Source organism: Nelumbo nucifera, chromosome 1, assembly GCF_055504915.1.
Source record: "Nelumbo nucifera cultivar China Antique chromosome 1, China Antique-T2T, whole genome shotgun sequence".
Lineage (NCBI taxonomy): Eukaryota > Viridiplantae > Streptophyta > Magnoliopsida > Proteales > Nelumbonaceae > Nelumbo > Nelumbo nucifera.
The window spans coordinates 73,525,143-73,545,388 of NC_142649.1; the positions used below are offsets into that span (position 1 = coordinate 73,525,143).

At 33.6% G+C, this 20,246-nt stretch overlaps 1 protein-coding gene across 1 annotated transcript; it reads left to right on the forward strand.

Annotated features, from left to right (window-relative positions):
• Nucleotides 1-1,341: 1,341 nt before the first annotated feature.
• LOC104604990 (gibberellin 2-beta-dioxygenase 8-like) lies at nucleotides 1,342-13,296 on the forward strand. The gene is made up of 4 exons (XM_019199013.2): nucleotides 1,342-1,785; nucleotides 4,782-5,221; nucleotides 12,187-12,508; nucleotides 12,590-13,296. The coding sequence occupies exons 1-4, from the start codon at nucleotides 1,675-1,677 to the stop codon at nucleotides 12,824-12,826; spliced, it is 1,110 nt and encodes a 369-aa protein (XP_019054558.1). The 5' UTR covers nucleotides 1,342-1,674; the 3' UTR covers nucleotides 12,827-13,296.
• Nucleotides 13,297-20,246: the final 6,950 nt, after the last annotated feature.

The window sequence follows — 20,246 nt, forward strand, 5'->3', positions numbered from 1 at the left end:
TTTTCTATATTGGTTAACCGAAACCAAACCGGTACTTTTGGTTTTTTAGAAACACCGAACCGACCAGTTCAATTAACTGATTTTTCGGTTCAGTTTCCGTCAATTTTTTTGATCGGTTCGGTTTTTTGATTTATTTTTGCTCATCCTTAATTTTTAGGTCTAAAACTGGACCCATAACCATGACCGATTCTTGGGTCAATCGTCCAACCATCTGGTCCGGTTTTCAAAACAATGGTCCTAACTCCTAAGGGACTCTGGACTTGCTAATCATTGCTCACACATCATGTTGGCTAGACAACTACAGCGATACATTCTGGTCAGCGAATTATAGACAACTACAATGTTCATGTGGTTTGGTTAGACAATTTTTGCAAATTGAACGAGTACCACTGGTTTTTCCATTTTTCTAAACCGAAATTAAACTGGTATCATCGATTAATCGGTTCATCGGTTTTGGATTTTGATCAATTCGGTTTTTCGGTTTATAATATATATTATATAAATATATAATATTATATTATAAATAATAAATGCTATATAATATATTATAAATATTATAAAAATATATAATATAATTATAAATAGATTATTATAAATATAATATATGTATATATTTATATATATAAAAAATATATATTTATATATAATATATAAAAAATATGTGACGTATATTAAAAAAAATATATATATATATATATATAATACACATATAATGATATAAATATATATACTGATCGGTTCCATTAAACGCTGGTTTTTTTTAGGTTAACCAAAAACTAAACTGATTATTCGGTTTTTCAAAAGTATCAAACCGAAACCGAACCGATCTTTCATTTAACCACATTTCCGAATCGTTTTTTCCCCTAGTCACAAAGCACTAATGACGTGCAATTAAGTGGTACAGTTTTAGTGCACTAGAATCATATGCCTTGCATTGCTTTGCTTTCACACCTGTTAGGTCGTGTTTGGCATGGCTGTATTTTAGATTTTCCCTTGTGTTTGTACCTGTTTTTATCTGTTTTTATGGTAAAGGAATTGTAACACGTGGGGGAATTTGAGACAATACACTTAAAAAATAAATAAAAACTTGTTAAGGTGGGTAATAAAATGAAGATTAATTTCTCTTTTTTTTTTCATTGGATTTTGAGTGATTGGGGGTGTCTTAGCATTTATTATTGTTTTAAGTGCATAGATGCCTCTGGGCTCCATTAAACACACCATGTATATAAGACACCTTACGTGGAAACTCTATTGGGCCCTGGGGGAAATAATTTTTCAAAGTTTCCTCCAACACTTCTATACTCATAATTCTATATATATGCAAATGGTAGCACAAATGCTTTTACTTGATTTACCCAGCCAAACAGGATGTCTACAAGGTAATAGTCCCCAATCCCCATTAGTATTTTCAAGTTTCCTCCAATATCTCTTCAAATTAATAGTCTGCATTAATTCATTCAGGTCCTTTTTAGAATACTTTCCTTTTCTTTTTGCCCTCTCTCCCTCTACTCTATAGATCTGAACTCTTGATCAGTCTCATCTCGCTCTCATGTCATCTACAACGACTCTTTAACTGAGAAAACCCCAAGTGATTTCCCTGATGAACGCGTGTTCTTCTTTTCCACCACACATTCTTATCTTTTGGTTCCTTGTCGTGCATCGTGATGATCATCCATGGAGGCACTCCTACCTTTTCTCTTCTCTATAAATAGGTGCTTTGTTGTGCCAGCTTCAGGATGGAGCGACTCATCCTTTCAAGTTTCAAGTGCTGCTCCCTTCTCTCCTGTAAGTTTACATATTTATTTCTGCTTATATTAGCTCATATTGGTGGTGTGCCGCCTGTTTCAAACTGATGCATGCTCTCAACTTTGAAAAGATCCACAGATCCTCAATTTATTACCATTTTTCTCATCTTATTATTCATTGTTATATTCTGCTTTTCTGGCTCCTCTATATTATCTACTTTTGTCGGGAGAACGAGATACTGTTTAATAATTAAGAGGAATGCTAAAAGAATGCTTCACATTGTTTGTTGATGTAAGTTCTGTTCTTCTTGGATATTTATTATTAAGTGCAGTTATATAACAAAAACTCACATCGTAAGACCGAGTAGTCCGGAAGCTTTCTTAGCTCTCCTTGCGTAATCAGATGACCAGACGCTGATACAAGTGCTGCGCTTTGCTCAACTTACCACGTGGCAATCCTTCTTACCCATTCAGCTAGCCAATGATGACGTTGTTTCAGCAGTATACGATCCATAACCATGCCCCGAGATATACTCTCGACATGGTGTGTTTTACATCTACTATCTATATGTTTGGCATCGATGCAGAAAACGGTGCTGTATATATGTGGATTGGAAGCACCGCTTTCTAAAGCAACGATGTCTTTTTTTTGTTTGGAAACGCTGCTGTTAGTTAGAACGGTTATTGGAGCAACAGAAATACTTCTGAAGTCCATATCACTACTATATCATATCTTTATTGGTAGAGATGAGCTCCAAATTTAGAAAATGTCCAATTTGATATTTTCTCATATCACTCCTCAATTTTCCAGACATGATTTAGAGTACCAAATCATGATATATCACTATTTTCTGGAGCATCAAACATATTACTATTTTCTGGAGCACTAATTTTACTAATATATATATCACTGTTTTTAGTGCAATGACATATCAAACATCACCCTACAATATCCCACTGCCCACAGTACATCCCCCGTGTATTCAAAATATCTTTCGATGATAACATCATTATTTTTTATTTTATCATCGGAAAATGTTTCTAATACACGGCGACGGCGAGAATGTACCGTGAAACGTTGTGAGAGACAATCTTACCGAGGGCTGATTTGATCTTATCTGGTCGGGGCTGTAGATTAATGATAAGATTCTATGCATTTAAATAGATGGGTCCGCGTCTTCAGTGAGATTTATCCCATCAGCTTTAATTTCGGTGTTCCTTGTTATATCGCCTTTTTCTTTGAAAGAAGATTAGACAGTCTTCTGTCTATTTACCCCTTGTAAACACGTAAAGGCCATCTGGGCTTATGCAAGGATCATTTATTAAATGGCTATCCGGATTCCTAATACAGCCATTAATGGCTATTGGGAATTGGGACCGTGTGTTGGGGCCCTGGGACCAGGTCCGAACTGATAATGTGTTCGGTAACGAATGGTTGGTTTCGTTTTAGAGTTGTTTTTGTTTTGCAAAAACGAAATCATTATTCATAACAAGCTTTTATGTCTAATAGAAATATTTACATTTGCAATGGTGATAAAAACAGGAAAATCTGTAATGCGGGAAAGACATGGTTACCGGTACAACTTTGTCCAATCGAAAACCCACCGGATTATTGTGTACCAACTTTTTATGACACCGGTTGATTTGTTATAAGTTTCTCTGGTATTGATCTAAAAAAGAAAAGAAGTGCCCCAATTTCACACACTATTTACTTCAACATTTTTTTCTTCTACTTAAATTATACACATCCATCCATTAATTCAGTTTCCGGAAACTGTCAGGAAACTGCCATGAAACCAGAAATGCATGTAGGCCATGTTTAGTTTAACTCTTATTTTTAATTTTTTTATTCTTATCTAAAATAAAATTCTTATATGGAAATACTGCTATTTAAATCAAACATTTATCTTAAAAAATGAATCCTTTTCAAACTGACAAGTGTCTTATGTTTTTTATCTTCATTCTTAAAAAAAAGTATTAAGATCATAAACTGTCTGCTAATTCTCTAAAATTGTCGGCATAGATGTTTATTGATGGATGGTAGGTGGTCAATGTCCATTAGCATAAGTTTTCATTTTAATCCACCAGTAAACATTTATGGTGATAGGTTAAAAAGTTAACCTATTTTTAAAAAGTCAATCCACCAATAAACATTTATGGTAGGTGGTCAATGTCCATTTGCCCTTTATTGATATTATTTTTAAAAAGTTAATATATTTTTGAAATTTTTTTGCAGTTCATGATCATTCTTCCCATTCTTGACAAGAATTTTATAATCAGACATTCTAATATTATTCATTCTTCCCATTCTTATCTAGAATGAGCAAGAATTAAAAAAAATAAGGCGTAAAGCAACAATGGCATAAAAGCTACAACATTTTCATGATCGAAGATATGATTAAAAAAGAAAAGGGTTTCTAGCATATAAGGGTAACTTTTGGGGTTTAATATCAATAAAAATAATATATTTAAAAATTTTCAAAAATAGGTTAACTTTTTAAAAATAATATCAATAAAGGGCAAAAACACTGTTCATCTTCTTATTCTTGCCATTTATTCACTAGAGCTGTCATCCGCCGTCATTCGCCACCATCGTCCACTGCTACCCGCTGCCGCCTCTGCCCACCTCCACCTCCACCCTGCCGCCACCTCTGCCTCCGGCCACTTCCAGCAACATTGCCGGAGGTAGAGGCGGAGGTGGGCGGAGGCAGAGGCGGCGGCGAGCGGCAGCAGACGACGGTGGCGGGTGGCGGCGGACGGCAGCGGACGGTGGCTCTAGTGAACAAGGCAAGAAGAAGAAGATGAATAGTGTTTTTGCCTTTTATTGATATTATTTTTAAAAAATTAACCTATTTTTGAAATTTTTTTAAATATATTAATTTTATTGATATTAAACCCCAAAATTTGCCCTTACATACTATTAACGTAACCTGTATTTATGATGCTTTCTTTTTTACTACTCTTTTAGTCTCAAGCTTCTCTCTCTAATGCCCCTTCTTTCACCCCCCTCTCTCCCTCCTGCTTCTTTGTCTACAGCCACTCAAGATGGACGTAGATCCACCATTTGAAGAGCACTACAAGAGCCTCTTCGAGAAGTCCATTGGCAAAACAAGAATCAACGATATTTTTGAAGAACTCGAGCTCCCTTTGATCGACCTGAGCCGTCTGAATGACGCCAAACCAGGCAGAGAAAAGTGCGAAAGAGAAATCGCTGAAGCTGCAGAGAAGTGGGGTTTCTTTCAGGCTGTGAATCACGGGATACCTCGTGAGATTTTGGAAAAGCTGCACCGTGAGCAGCTGAAACTGTTCGAACAGCCGTTTGCCAAGAAGGCTGGCGGAAAGCTCTTCAACTTTTCTGTGGACAGTTATCGTTGGGGGGCACCTTCAGCAACCTGTCTTCGGCAATTCTCGTGGTCAGAAGCCTTCCATATTCCTCTGACCGATATTCCGGATTCGGGTGAATTCAACAGTCTCAGGTACGTGTATATTTATTATAGACTGCATTCTTTTACACGTAAAGGGCAGGGATCTGCTATCAATAAAACGCTTCCAACACTGTCTATGAGGTGGGTGTGAATACCATTTCCTTGAAAAAAATGGTATTAAGTAGGATAATAAATCATTTTCTTACGTAATGATATTCGATAAAAAATGAAAAATTTTCCTCATTTTTTTTCTGTTGTTTCGCTTAACATGGAAAACCAAACCCGAATGGTTAAGAAATATGTAGGTCTATAGGATGTTATCGAAAGGACCAAGTTCTACCTAAAGAATGCTTTGAAGAAAATTAGAAGTCAAGCCATTTTTTTAATTACAACTAAATCTGTTGAAAAAAAATTGTCTTCCACATCATTTTACGTGAAATACTGTAATGAAGACAATTCATTTTTGAGCATCAAATGAAGCCAAATCAATGGTTTCCTTTTCAATATATACTGCACCTTCTATGTATGGGTAAAGGGTTCAACTATGATATCTGAGATTTTTTTGACCGATCAAAACTAGTTTCATATACATGGTAGCCAATCAGGTGTTATTTATCAAAATTCATAGATGGGTTTTGATCATCGGTCAAAACTCTTCCAATACCATGTTTTCTCCAACAAGCCATTGCATTAGATAGGAACCAGATTTTCTCAAAACCAAAAATTTTCCCAACACATTCCAACTAGATAATCTGTATCTGCATATCACATACATGATGAGTCCCAGTCTCATGGTGAGATGTGTGGACACAGATCATGTTAGAACCGTTTTGGGGCAGTTTTTGTTGTGATCAGATCCCATCGCCATTAGATGCATGTATGACTTCAATGGCATGTTGGGATCAAATCTGGATTTGTAATATAGATATTGGCTATTAGAAATTAAAAATGTTTAAATACACTAGTGTTAGCGGTTTGGTTAGCATGAGCTACTGTAAGTCTAGACCGTCTAGTGGTAATGAGTCATGGCTTCAAAGGGTAGATTATTCAGGCGAGGTATTGCTCAAGTATGAACATATCACTCCTTTATTGTAAAACCTTATGGTTATGATCCCCTCAAGGAGGGTGAGATCTAATCCTACATTTACTTACAACTCTAAACTTATGCTTAGAGATAAAAAAAAAAAGTATGGATAGAAGCAGTAAGAAATGATTTAAGTATTATTAATTTAATAGTGGATGTGGTTTTAAATAAAATTGATTTATTTATGTAACTGACCCATATATCGTTGGGAATTGGGATAAGTCATGGACGGTGATGATACTCTTTCTTAGGCTTCAAAAATAAAAAAGATGACACTCTTTCTTTATATTTAATTTTCAATCACACCATTAATATCGTCAATGGAAAAATTTTTACCCAAAAGTTCAGATCTACCATCTTCATCATCATATAAGAGATGAAATGGGTCTATGACAAGTAAGATTTGATCTCAAATCTCGACTACAACCAGCGTATTTACCAATTGAGCCACCAATTGGCCAGAGACTTGTTCGGATTCACATGCTCGTAATTGAACTGGACTATGCTAACTAGCAAGGATTGTAGGACTTGGTTTGAACATGGTTTGGTTGGTTAGAAGTTTATTAATTATGCCTGTTTGCTTCGACAGAAAATAAGTGAACTTTCCATCATCACTCTTATTTTCATCAAACCAAACACAATCTAAAAAAAGGTGTAGATTTAATTATACTGCTTAATATACAGAAATGCATATGATGAATATGCTAATAAAAAGAAAAATAAATGAAAGTACTGACCTTTCCGCATTATGGTGCATAACAATTAAATACTCTAGTTCATGTCTACATTATATCCCAATGGTGGAAGAGTATGTGTTATGTAATTAGTTGTATATCATCTTTTATATATATATATATAAGAGAAATATTGCCATTTGGTAAAAAGGAAGATTACAAAAATTACAAGTAAATATAAAATCATTTTGGCTATCGGTTTTTAGGTTGACGGTTCGATCGTTTGGGTCGAATGGACGGCCCATTTTGATAACAAATATTACAGGCAAAAAATGAGTGTGTGAGGTCCATTAAGCAGTACCATACGTGTTATGCCATTCGAGCGTGTGACTCATACAACCCGAAAACAGAACCGTTTTGGCTACTAGTTTTCGGGTTGACGGTTTGACTATCCGGTTTGAACGGACGAACCGTTTTGACAACAAAAAATTATGGAACCATTTTGCCCACCGGTTTTTGGGTCGACGGTTCAACCACTTAAGTCAATGGGTTGTTGACCGATTCAATGATTTTTGGCCAGGGACCGGGATTGGGATAAAACGGAACCGGTTGCCTAGACGGTTCCCAATTAAAAAAAATGGTCAAAAACCATTGAATGGGTCAACGGGTCAACCGCTTGGGTCAATGGGTCGTTAACCGATTCAACAGTTTTTGGCTAGGGACCGGGGTTAGGGCAAAATGAAACCGGTTTTCTAGATGGTTTCCAAGCCAAAATGCCCGGTCAACGGCGGTTCGGAAGCCATGGTTTTTAGGCTTTTGGATTTTTACTATTCAAAGGTTTCTTATACTGTGGGCTTTATTCGAGCGTGCACGGTATATTCCTTTTTTTTTTCATTTTCTACTTTAGTTTTTTTGTCTTTGGTATTCTTCTTCAAAATCCTCCAAAACGGCATAGGGTTTACCACCATTTTATTTCTTCCCTTTTGTTTTTTCTTTGGGTTTTCTTGTGCAATTTTTCTTTTAATTTTCTTACAAAACAATATGCTTTGTCTCTTTCTTTGCTTGCACTTATGTTTAACTCCGCCACTCCGCCTTATAGTGGAACTTTGGACTCGATTTTTTTATTTTTTTCCTTGGTTTTTCCAATTTGGTGGATTTACCACCAATTTTTCCTGTGTTTAAGGTCACATTGGATTTATGTTTCAAGGTTTTAGAATCCCTTGCAATGTCCACCCTTTCCATGACTATGACTACAAAGTTATTTCGTCTAATTATTGACATTTAGAAAAAACGGCTCAGAAACGGAACCGTTCTAGCCACCGGTTTCCAGGTCGATAGTTCGATCATCCAGTTCGAACGGATAGCCTGTTCTAACAACAAAAACTTAAAAATAAAAAATGGCCAAAAACCGTTGAACGAGTCGACGGTTCGATCGCTCAGGTCAACGGGTCATTGACCGATTCAACAATTTTGGGCTAGGGACTAGGTTTGGGGTAAAACAGAATTGATTACCTGAACGTTTCCCGGGCCGAACGGTCCTACTGTTTAGGTCAACTGGGAGTTCTCGATGTGAAACAAAGGACAACTATGAAGTAGAACTCAAAACTATCATTGTATGATCGTGTTCTTTTATATAAGATGCAATATTTAAAAAACGAGCACATGATGATCTCTTTTAAGCCTTTATATGAGTTTTAAGACTTGAGTACTTGTAATTGCGAGTTTCTTAATAAGAAACCATTATCTTTTTTAATGTAGCGAATAGCAATGCTACAATTTCATTCCAGCCCCTGCGAAACCACTAGTATATGATATATGATATTTGGATTTAACTTTTATGATTTGCATGGAAATCAAATCTAAGTATTCCCCTTTATACATTATTAATATAGTAACCCGCATGCAAATAAAGAAGGATAAAGATATAAGGGTCCGTTTAATTTGCAGATGGAATTGGAATTGAAATCCCTTAAAATGAGAATGAGAATAATTTATTCCCATAGCTTATTTGGTTGAAATGAAAATCAGAATTGGAATTAAAATTAGCTGAAATAGAATCTCATTTTCAAGGGGAAAGACCATTTCCTCGAATGGGAGAATACCATTCCACCACAAATAAGAATAGGATTCGGATTCCAAACCCCTATTCCCATGAATCAAACAGTCCTTTATAACCTTCATCAAAACCGATGCGAATTTCCTTTTATATAATATAGATTAATGTTCTGGTCTTTCTTATTGCTATATATCAAGCATCAAAGCTTCGAATTTACGTTTAAAGCTAGAAAAGATTTCAGATTCATCACCCGAGAGTAGCGGCTCCATCATTTTCCACTCTAAACTCTAAATTAATTGGGTCAAATAGCTAGCTAGTTGATTAGCTAACTCGATTGTTTTCCAGATGGGTAAATGCAGAATGTGTGGAGCCCAAAAATCATAGATATTGGTAATTCCAATACTTGAATTATTGAACCCTCACCCTGACAAAAACGATATAAGACCCAAAACATATGGACCCTTTCCGTCCTTAAAAGTTCAGAAAGTGATTTGATAATGGATATACCAGGTATCACACTGCATCACCCTATTGAACCTCAGTTCAAATCAGCCCCTCACGATATTGTCCCCCACAACATATTTCCGTCGTGTATTAAGAGCATCTTTCGAGGATGACATCGTTATTTATGAGATTATCAACAGAAAATGTTTCTAATAGACGGCGGGATGTGCTGTGGAATATTATGGGAAAAAATCTTCTGGGGGCTGATTAGGTCTCCTGGTCAACATTCCGTAAACTGAAAAGTGACAGCTCCACGTGAATGCCATGTGCCTGACCCAGTCTATGCATGTGCTTGACCAGCACCGCCCCCTCCTCCATGCTCCAGTCCACGGGTGTAAATTGATCCGATCCTTTTGGTCGCATTCGGATCACTCCTGTTCGAATCGTGGGATAAGATGATCCGATATATATAAATAATATGCATGTATTATATATATTTATAAATATATTATATTGTATTTTTATAAATTTATTATATTATCTAATTTTTTATAAAAATGCATATATATATAATGAAAATAATTAAAAAATAATTATATTTTTTATTTTTCTATATTTAAATTGGTGTATTTTATTTTTATTTTAATAATTTATTAATTTTTATAAAAAATAAGTTGGATTGGATCAGATCCAAAGATCCGATTTACCGATAAGATTTGAATTCAAATTGATGCCTATTAGATCCAATCGAATTTTCAAATAGGATTGGATCTGAATGAATAGTCAGATTGGATTTAGATAATACCCTTATTCGAATCCGATACTATCTGTTTGCATCCCTACTCTGGTATCCCCTAGTCCTTGTGTTAGAGTACTTAAGCAGTTGCTATTAAACCTATTCATGGGTTAGGTCGGGCTGAGTTTCACCTTTGTATTAATAAAATATATTCAGGCCCAAGCCCAAACTTGAATCTGGCCAAAAAATTGAAAAAGATTTTTTCTTTTTTTATTCAATAAAAAGTGATTTTATTTATTTAAAATTTTCTGTCCATGCCCAATTTAGATCGGGCTGGGCCAAGCTAGTCTATCCGGTTACCCAGCCCATAAACAAGTCTAATTGCTGCGTACAACTTTATTTCCACTTAATTTTCAGATTGAGCACCATGTGTCTTATTTGTATGGGTTAGAGGGTTCCTCTCTTTAAGTGGCTTTGTCTCATCTTAGGAGTTTGAAAGATATTTTCACTCATTTCGATATTTTCCTCTTTTCCCATATCTCAATTTTGAAAAGAAATATAAATATACTACACCGAACGGGGGTAATACGTCCCCAAAAGTCGGCAAACCTTCCCATATCTCTGTTCGTCGCTCTCCCTCTCTCTCTGGAGAGAAAAAAAACCTAGACCATCAAAGAATTAATAACGGTGATTAAATGCCTGTCATATATTATTGTTAAAATGAGATTTTCCCAGCGTTTATTACAATGAAACTAGCCCATCTGTCCTGATAGTTCCGTTGCCTGTCCGGGCTAGCAAGCCAGGCCTGGGCGGGTTCGCATCCGCCTCCCACAGGTTTGCCCCCCAAAAACATCCCACGGATTCACAGCGCGCCTTAGACTCTCTCGTGCAGAGCTAACCCACTTCGCCCAAAAGGTCATCCCCTCTCAGACTTTCACTCCTCTCTCTTTCTCTCTTGAATTTCAACCTCACTTGAACCTTCGACCTTTCGTTCTCAGAACGTCCCCCTTCGAGTTCCGCCAGTCAACGCAGATATCCTCCGGCGGCGTCGACTGGAACGATCGTCGGCGTCGACTGGCGGAACTCGAAGGGGGCAAGCTCCGGCGGGTTTCAGTACTGAGAACGGAAGGTCGAAGGTTAAAGTGAGGATGAAATTCGAGAGAGAGAGAAAGAGGAGTGAGAGTCTGAGAGGGGATGACCTTTTGGGCGAAGTGGGTTAGCTCCGCACGAGAGAGTCTAATTCGCGTGTGGAAGGACACGCGGCACGCTGTGAATCCGTAGGATGTTCTTAGGGGTGTGGGGAGCGGATGCGAACCCGGCCTGGGCTTATTAATTCACCCTTATGTTATATAACACAAGGGTATATAATATCATAATTGGGGGTGTTAAAAGTTTTAACTTACGGGAAAAACACGGACAGGCTTAATGCAAAGTTATAAATATTTAGAAGGTCCAAAAATCATATTCTATGCATCATATGTATCCGTGAATTGACATCAATTCTAAGTTGGTACCTATCTCAAATGTACTTTGAACTTATAAATTCTGACCCTGAAGTTATCAGTCATTCTTTCTTTAATTTATATTTAAAATAAATTTACTATGAAATAAAAATTTGTGGGGTGAATTTTAGTAAGATTTTCTCAACAAAGGCCCAAGCTCAACCAATGTATCCAAAAGTGCGGCCCAAGCCCATATTTAATAGATTAAATGATTAATAGTAATAATACCATGTATTTCTGTTGTATCTCAACTATATTCTACTTTTTGTTTTTTCTAAACACTGATTTGATGATAGAGGGCTGGGCTATTTATCAAGATTGAACACACCAGTATTTAGTACAGATGGGGCAGTCAGTGAACACATAGCCGAGCCCGGTGTTCACAATTTTGTCTCCAGTTCATCCGGACTGAGGTGGAACTATACAGTTGATCAATGAACAGGCGAAATGCGTATTACATAAAATTTATACTGTTTCCGATGTGTGGTTCTGGTTCATTTTTCTACCTTTTGTCTTCCAGTTCAACCATTAAAGAATACGAGGCAACAGTTTCAGCATTGGCGCAAAGTATAGCAGCAACTCTAGCAGAGAATTTGGGTGTTGAATCCAATTTCTTTGTGGAAAATTGCTTGCGTAGCACTTGTTATCTTCGCTTGAACAGATATCCTCCATGCCCGATCTCTGCTGAGATCTTTGGGTTGATTCCACATACGGACAGTGACTTCCTCACAATTTTGTATCAAGATCAAATTGGAGGACTGCAGCTACTGAAAGATGGGAGATGGATCACTGTAAAACCCAATCCGGAAGCTCTAATTATTAATATTGGTGACTTATTTGAGGTACTCCAATTCGCTTTCATTACTGTAATACTGAATATCATCCAATCCCAGCTGTTGAACCCAGATGTTCTTGCGATGCAGGCGTGGAGTAATGGTCTTTATAAGAGTGTCCAGCACCGAGTCATGGCGAACAGACAAGTGGAACGATTCTCTGTAGCGTATTTCTTCTGTCCATCCTACGATTCCGTGATAAAAAGTTGCAGAGAGCCTTCAGTTTACAGAAAGTTTAGCTTTAGAGAATATCGACAGCAGGTTCAAGAGGACGTCCGGACAGTAGGATACAAGATCGGGCTTTCCAGGTTTCTCCTTCGAAGCTAGTGCACTTCAACAAGAGCGGAAATGGAATAAGCATTGTCAATGGACGAAAAGTGTATACAGTTGATGGATCAGACGACATTCTGGGAATGTTTGGATTCGGGGTTTTCTTTATTTCCTTCATGCTTATTGATTAATTTGAGTTCACAGCATTTTCTTGCAACCCCCGATTAACCCTCAGATGGAAGGGTTTATTCTGCTTCCAACCATACTTCGTAGTTCTTACCTTTGGCCAACTCTACACAGCGCTTAACTCTAGCTAGTAGATAGGCGCAACAACAAAATGGAGCGTGGAATTTTCAAACAAAAAAAGAAAAAAAGAAATGAAACATAGAATGGTTTAGTCTGAAACAGGTTGGCGAGTCACCCTGGTCCAACGTGGCCAAAGAGGTGATTACGTGGCAGATTAGAACCATCAGCCTAAAAGATCAGATCTTAAGGCTGTGTTTGGTTGCAGTGCAATTTTATTTGCACCAGTATAAATGTATGAGCGTGCAAATGTAAAAAATGCAAATTCTGATTTAATTTTATTTTGAATATTATTTTATTATGTTTTATGTCTTAATTTACTTCATTTGTATTGCAATCAAACAAAATAAGCTAAAATTTGAAACAAAAATAAGTTAGAGTTTACATTCAAATCATTTACACTGCCATTGTTGTGCATCAGTGCAAATTTACTTGCATTGCAACCAAACAGAGCCCAAATATCTCAAGAATCCAATTCTCCCGTTAGCCAGCTGTTCCCCAACAATTTCTGTCTACATTTTGCAAAACAGACTTGTAAAATTTTGGCTGATGTGGCAATTTATGAATGAATCCAAACATTAGAGGTGAAGTACAAATCAGATAATAAAAAATTTACACTTATTTATAACTCAATCCCCCTCAGATTTTTTGATTGGTTTCCAAATACATGTTATACCCCCGAGAAAAAACCATTCGATCCTTTTAAATTATAGGTACTATCACCTTTAACGGTGGATGATGAATCCATGCTTTCTCGTTTTTGTCAAAATAACGATGAGGTAGCTTTAAATCCACATGAAAAAGTGATAGTGCTTACAATTTTTTTTTGGAGAAGTACGAGATTTGCCTAATGCAGATTTTTGATTTACACTGTAGAGTTATAAATATTCATAATGACTACAACCCACACTCTATGCATCAACACCCGCCCATGATTTATCATCAATTTCGATCTAGCACCTACCCCGATAGTGCTTTGAGCCTACAAATTCTGACCCTGAGCTGATCGGTCATTCTCCCATTTTTTTGTTGGTATTGGGTGCCATGCACCATTAATAACGTCCCCCTGATGCCCCCTTGTTCTCCCTGGTTATGGATCCGATTCCGAACTCTATGAATGCATTAGGATTTATGAGGGGATTGAATAGGGATGATTATTTGGTTTATTTGGTTAAAAACCAAATTGAATAAATCAAAATTTTTAAAAGCAAATTAAAAAATAAAACCAAACCGAAATCGAATTATAAAAAGGCTGAAATAACCAATACCGAAATTTAATAATGTCTATACTATATTATATATGTTATTATAATATTTATTATGAAAGTAAATTTTATTAGATTATATATTAATATATAAATAATATAATATATTATACATTATACCTTACATATTATATATTTTATATTACATCTATATATATAGTAAGACTTATTTTTTTTAACTCCGCATAAATTACCCAATAAACCAATAAGAAAAATAACATAAACTTAACTATTTCTAACAACCATAAAGAAAAAGGGATTTGCTTTTCTAATGTTTAGCCAAGTGGTACAACTTTCCCCCACTTTCTCCTAAATTGTCTCTTATACCAATTTATCTCCTAAATTATCTCTAACTCCTATTTATCTCTTAAATTATCTCTAATTTAGTAGAGATATTCCCTTCTAAACTATCTCTAAATCCTATTTATCCTCTCCCCCACTTTTTATTTACATATATCTCAAGAAAGTTTCAATTAAAAAATTCATTTAAATATGATAACAAAATTATATACTAACTTAAAAATATTTATTTAAAACACAAAAATTAATTATAATAGGTTTAACAATATTCATATTATTAACAATTATATATTTTTACAAAATTCATCATGAAATTATATAGTAACAATATAAATTATAGTTTTACAAATTATTCAATTTAAATGTTATTCAAATAATATAAATTTAACAATAAAAAATAAAACATTATTTAAATATTTCAATAACTAAATATCTTAAATAACAAAACATTAAAAATATCTAAATAATTATATAGCAAAATATTTAATATTACATAATAACATTAAAATAAATAAAATTTAAATAATAAAAATTATAAACATTTTACATATTATTTAAATGTTTAACATGACTTAATTTTAAATAGTTAAAATAATGAAATTATGTAATAAATTTTAAAAAATTCTTAAAAGTAGAAAAATAATTATTATAGATTTCATAATATTCATATTAATAACAATCAATAATTATAATTTTATGGATTATTAAATTCAATAAACAATCAATAATTTAAAATTTTAAATAACAATGTTATTTAGATAACTAAATAATATTGTAAATAACTAATGTCACTTATATCAAGAAAATAATATTTATTAGTAATAATTTTACATTAATAATGTATATTCATTATATATTTATATATAGACTAAAATTAATATTTATTTTGTTTTCAGTAATTATTTATTGTATTTTTTGATAAATATGTTTTCAATAATTATTTATAAATCTATTTTTGTTTTTACTATTTAATAGTAAATTGTCAACAATTATTGGAGATTTATTTTTAGTAATTATGTATTTTTTATAATTTATTGATTAATATTTATTAGATATTAAACTATTATTTTATATTACACTATTTATTGACTAATTTAATATATTTTTAGTATTTATTGTATTTTTGTAATTATTGTATTTTTGTTAGTTATCTATTGTATTTTCATTATAAATTTATTTTCAATAATGATGTATTTTTGCTATAAACTTTCAATAATTATTGGAGATTAAACTAATCTTATTTATTAGAGATTAGACTATTAATTTAGTTGAAATTTGGAGTGTCTAAGAATTGGTTTAGTTCGGTTGCATGCTGTTGTGCCAACCAAATCGACCTATTTAGGTTGGGAGTTTGTCTCCTGAAACAGATTGACCATTAGTGAAAACTCAACAACTGGGTTGTATCAATTTTCGTATATTTTCGGTTTGGTTTGTTTGTTCAAAAGATTTAAACTTAAAAGTTAAATTTAAATTTAATAAATTATAGTGGTATTATTAAAAAATAAATTAGAAAAATTAAATTTATGATATAAAATACTTTAGACTAAGAAATATGGGAATTCTCCCACTTTCTTGTATTAAACATTTATATTTAAAATATAAAATTTTAATATATATCTATGGTTGGGTCTGTTTATAAATGGCCAAATTAAAATTGACCTAACTTGGTCGAGTTGGAAAATTGCTAGACAAAAGCCGACCAGAAATACTAGAAAACTGACCAATTCGGGTCAAGTTAGATCAGATTGGTTATTTAAAAGTTAAAATATAAAACAATTATACAATCCTATGTATTTCTATCGTTTAACTTTCGCTTAACAAAGCCCATGGATCGCAGAGGTCCCCACTAGTTATTACATATAGATTACATCAAGATGTAGGTCTAAAGGTTCTAGAAGAAATAACCAAGAAAAGAACCTTTGTTTTGGAAGCAAGGGTGCTCATAAAAAACCGACAATCCAAACCAAACTATTAAAAACTCAGTTAATCAAATGGATCAGTTCAATATTTTTTAAAAACTGAAAGATTAGTTCAATTTTTGATTAACCTAAAAAAGCCGACAGTTAACCAAACCAACTGTTTATTATTTATAATATAATATATTATATATATTTTATAAAAACAAGTCAAAAACTGAAACCAAATGATTTGGAACAATTTTAGTTTGAGAATTTTGCCCACAGTTTAGTCGTAGTATCCCTATTTGAAGGTAAGGTTTATAGGTATTCAATGGTGTATATCATTTGTGCTAGTATGCAATGCACTAGAATATATATATCTACAAGGACACTAACTAAGATCCAAGTACATCATATTGATGTTTCCCCCTAATCCCTGGTTTATGTTTTTAGTAAAAATATCGCCTTAATCAGATATTGTACATCTTTATATACAAACATGCTACTTATCAAAAATAAAGAAAATATAGTTAATATCATGTTTCATATGTGTACGATTTTTTTCAATCTTTTCTAACTCTTATGTTTCCTTTTCTTTCCCCTAATTCTCACTGGTGATGGACTGGTGTTTATAGAACCATTTTTTTAAGGCAAGAATCATATTTCATTCAAACTAAGAAACTTGTATGAATACAGGAAAATAATTACAATATTAAACAAAAAAGCGCAGATACAAATCCTTAGAAAGAACAAAATATAGACTATGGATAAAGGAGAACAAAAAAAAAATTCTGCAACCGACATAAGGTGAAGCAGAATCACCAACAAAAGAAACAATTGAGCGCATCTCCAACCACTGAAAGTTAGGGATAATAGCAACTTGCACCAAGAAACTAGAGCCACCCGGAATTGTAACCACCAAAACTATACCTGTCGGAACTGTAACTATCTGGAATTGTAACCGTTAGAACTGTAACCGCTGGTGAAATACACTCTAGAAAATATCCATTGATGGTAAAAGCCAAAGAAGCGATGAAGGCCACAGCCCAACACCAAAATCTTCAAGGAAGAGTCAGCCTCTTGTATCAAAATCCTTGCATAAAAGAATAGAAAGAAAAAAAATAAAAGATAAAGGAGAAGAATGAGTGAGAGGAAAGACCAAGAAGTGGAACAAGAAAATCAAAAAGGAGTGTTGATTTAGCTCTAGCTATATATTTGTGCTATATATATGTCTTGTTGACAATTTTAGGAGTGTTGTCTAACTGAAGTGCATGCTTTTGTTTTTCAAAATAAAAATAAGTGCAGCATCAAGCAAAAACAATTTGTTCATTGCTTCGTTTTTGTTTTATTTAAGACTAAGGCTAATAGGTGTTTAGATAAGCTTCTACTTTTGAGCGACTCTGGATCTCCTGCCCATGAGAACTTTGCCCACGTCTACCCACAACACACTATCCTCCCATGAATTGGGAACATCTCCCCCTAAATAATACTATGCAGGGAGGATGAGATGTTCTCCATGTGTGGCTGTGATGTTATGTGAGTAGACGTGGACAGAATTTGTGTGGGTAGGAGATCTAGACTCCTTTTGAGCTTGGGCTGTGGTAAATGAAATTGTGACAAAAAAATGTTTTAAGCATTTGATAACTGATAAGTTTCAAGTGTTACTTTCTTAAAAATAGAATATAAAATGAAAATATTTTTTATTCGAAACACACAAAGGCTATAATTACTTAACTAGTAGGGACCCATGCGATGCACGGGAAAATCTGAAAGATTTAATAATTTTATTTTTCATTTAATGTTGATTTATAAAAAATAATTATTGTTAATTGAATATGAACAAATATTTTTTAATAAATTTAGTTTTATTAATAATTTGTAGTAATTTTAATATTTTTTATTATTTTTAAATGAAATTTTGATTAATTTTAAATAAATAAAAATAATTATAAAGCTAATATTTTTATTAATTCCACTAATAATTAACAATTATATAGGAATGACAACGGGGTGGGTTCAGAGCAAGGTAACCACTCCTCAATGTCGGGCGAGTTTAGGGGCAAGGCACCCCACTCCTCATCAAGGATGAAGAATCCTCGAATTTCCCTGCCTCGTCCCCAGTATTGGGTGGGTTCAACTAGAGGTGTAAATTGGGCTGTGCTGGGTTGGCACGACACGACCCGCATATGGTCCGCACAAACTACGAGTCGTGCTGTGTTGGCCCACGAGGAGTCCCCGACCATGCCTCCCTCCTCTAGGATAATTTGGGGGGATCGATTTGGCACGGCCCACGGTTTGAACCCGCATGGGCCCATGTTGTGCCATGGGTTGGTCTGGTCCATGGGTTGGGCCTTGGGCCAAGCCATGCCACACATCAAGCCAAGCTCAAGGCAAGGCACCCACTCCCCGTCCAAGGTTATTAAAATTAGACCGGATAGGGAACCATTATGGGGTCGAACGGTCTGATTATCTGGTCCAAATGGATGACCTGCTCTAACAAAAAAAATAAAAAATTAGAAAAACAAAAAAGGCCAAAAACTGTTGTCCGTGTTAACAATTCGACCGCCCAGGTCAGTAGTTCACTAACCAAATAAACAATTTTTGGACAAAAGCGGTTTTAAGGTGAAATGATGTCCGATTCCCAATTTTTTCGGTCTAGCCATCTGGTTTGATCCAGTTTTGAAAACACTGTCCTTGTCAACCCAATATTAAATTTGATGATAGAAATGATCAAAAGGATATATTCAGTATCAACCACATGGTAAATTTCTAAAAGTACACTAAATTGTCTTTAATATTCAAAAATGTATTTTTATGAAAATTTTGGAAAATTTATTATACTTGTGTAATTTTGAACATTTATTTAAATTTTTATTAAATAATTTATTTTCTTTTTAAATGGTTTACTTACAGAATTATACTAATTTATCTTATAATTTCTAATGTAAACTAACCAATAATTTCCTTTTTCCAATATTATACTATTTTATATTAATAATTTGTGTAATTATTTGTTCAAATTATAGTTTTCCATTTCCCATAGTCATTTATCTTTAATAATTTTCCATAATTTGAAATGAAAATTACAAAATTTTTCAATGGTTTTCCAAAATCTATTAAATGTAATAAATTTTCCTAAAATTTCCAAAATATTGTAATAATTTTCAATACTTATATAATGCATTTTAAATAAACTTTCAAATGCTTTATATCTTTTCATTTAAAAAATGTTATTTTACGAAAATGTAGTTTTAGGAAAATTTTTGAAAATTTTATTACATTTGTGTAACTATGGGGATTTATTGAAAATTTTAAACTGTTATTGAATATATTTTTTTATTTGGTAGTTTACTAACAAAATTACACTAATTTATCTTTTATTTTTCAATATAAATTAATTAATAATTTTATTTTCTAACACTATAATATTTTGTTCCCCCATTTGTATTTGGTTATTAATTATAATAATAACAATAACTAAAATTGTATAGTTTTTGATAATTGTTAAATATAATTCTCAATTTTATAGAAATTAGTTAAAGAGTTTTCAATTTCTACAAAATGTTGTTAATGAGTTAATTAATAACAATATTTATTAATTTTTGGTAATTTACTAACCGTGTTTATTAACTTTTGGTAATAACACTATTTAATACTCATTGAATATGGGTGAGATTAAATATTAACCATATTTAACTATTTATTAATTAA

What these genes read in the sequence shown, in the direction of transcription:
- LOC104604990 (XM_019199013.2), top strand. Translation starts at nt 1,675, where the DNA reads ATGGAGGCACTCCTACCTTTTCTCTTCTCTATAAATAGGTGCTTTGTT. An exon ending in GGTGAATTCAACAGTCTCAG is followed by an intron (nt 5,222 to 12,186) that starts GTACGTGTATAT and finishes TTTGTCTTCCAG; the next exon opens with TTCAACCATTAAAGAATACG. An exon ending in ATATTGGTGACTTATTTGAG is followed by an intron (nt 12,509 to 12,589) that starts GTACTCCAATTC and finishes CTTGCGATGCAG; the next exon opens with GCGTGGAGTAATGGTCTTTA.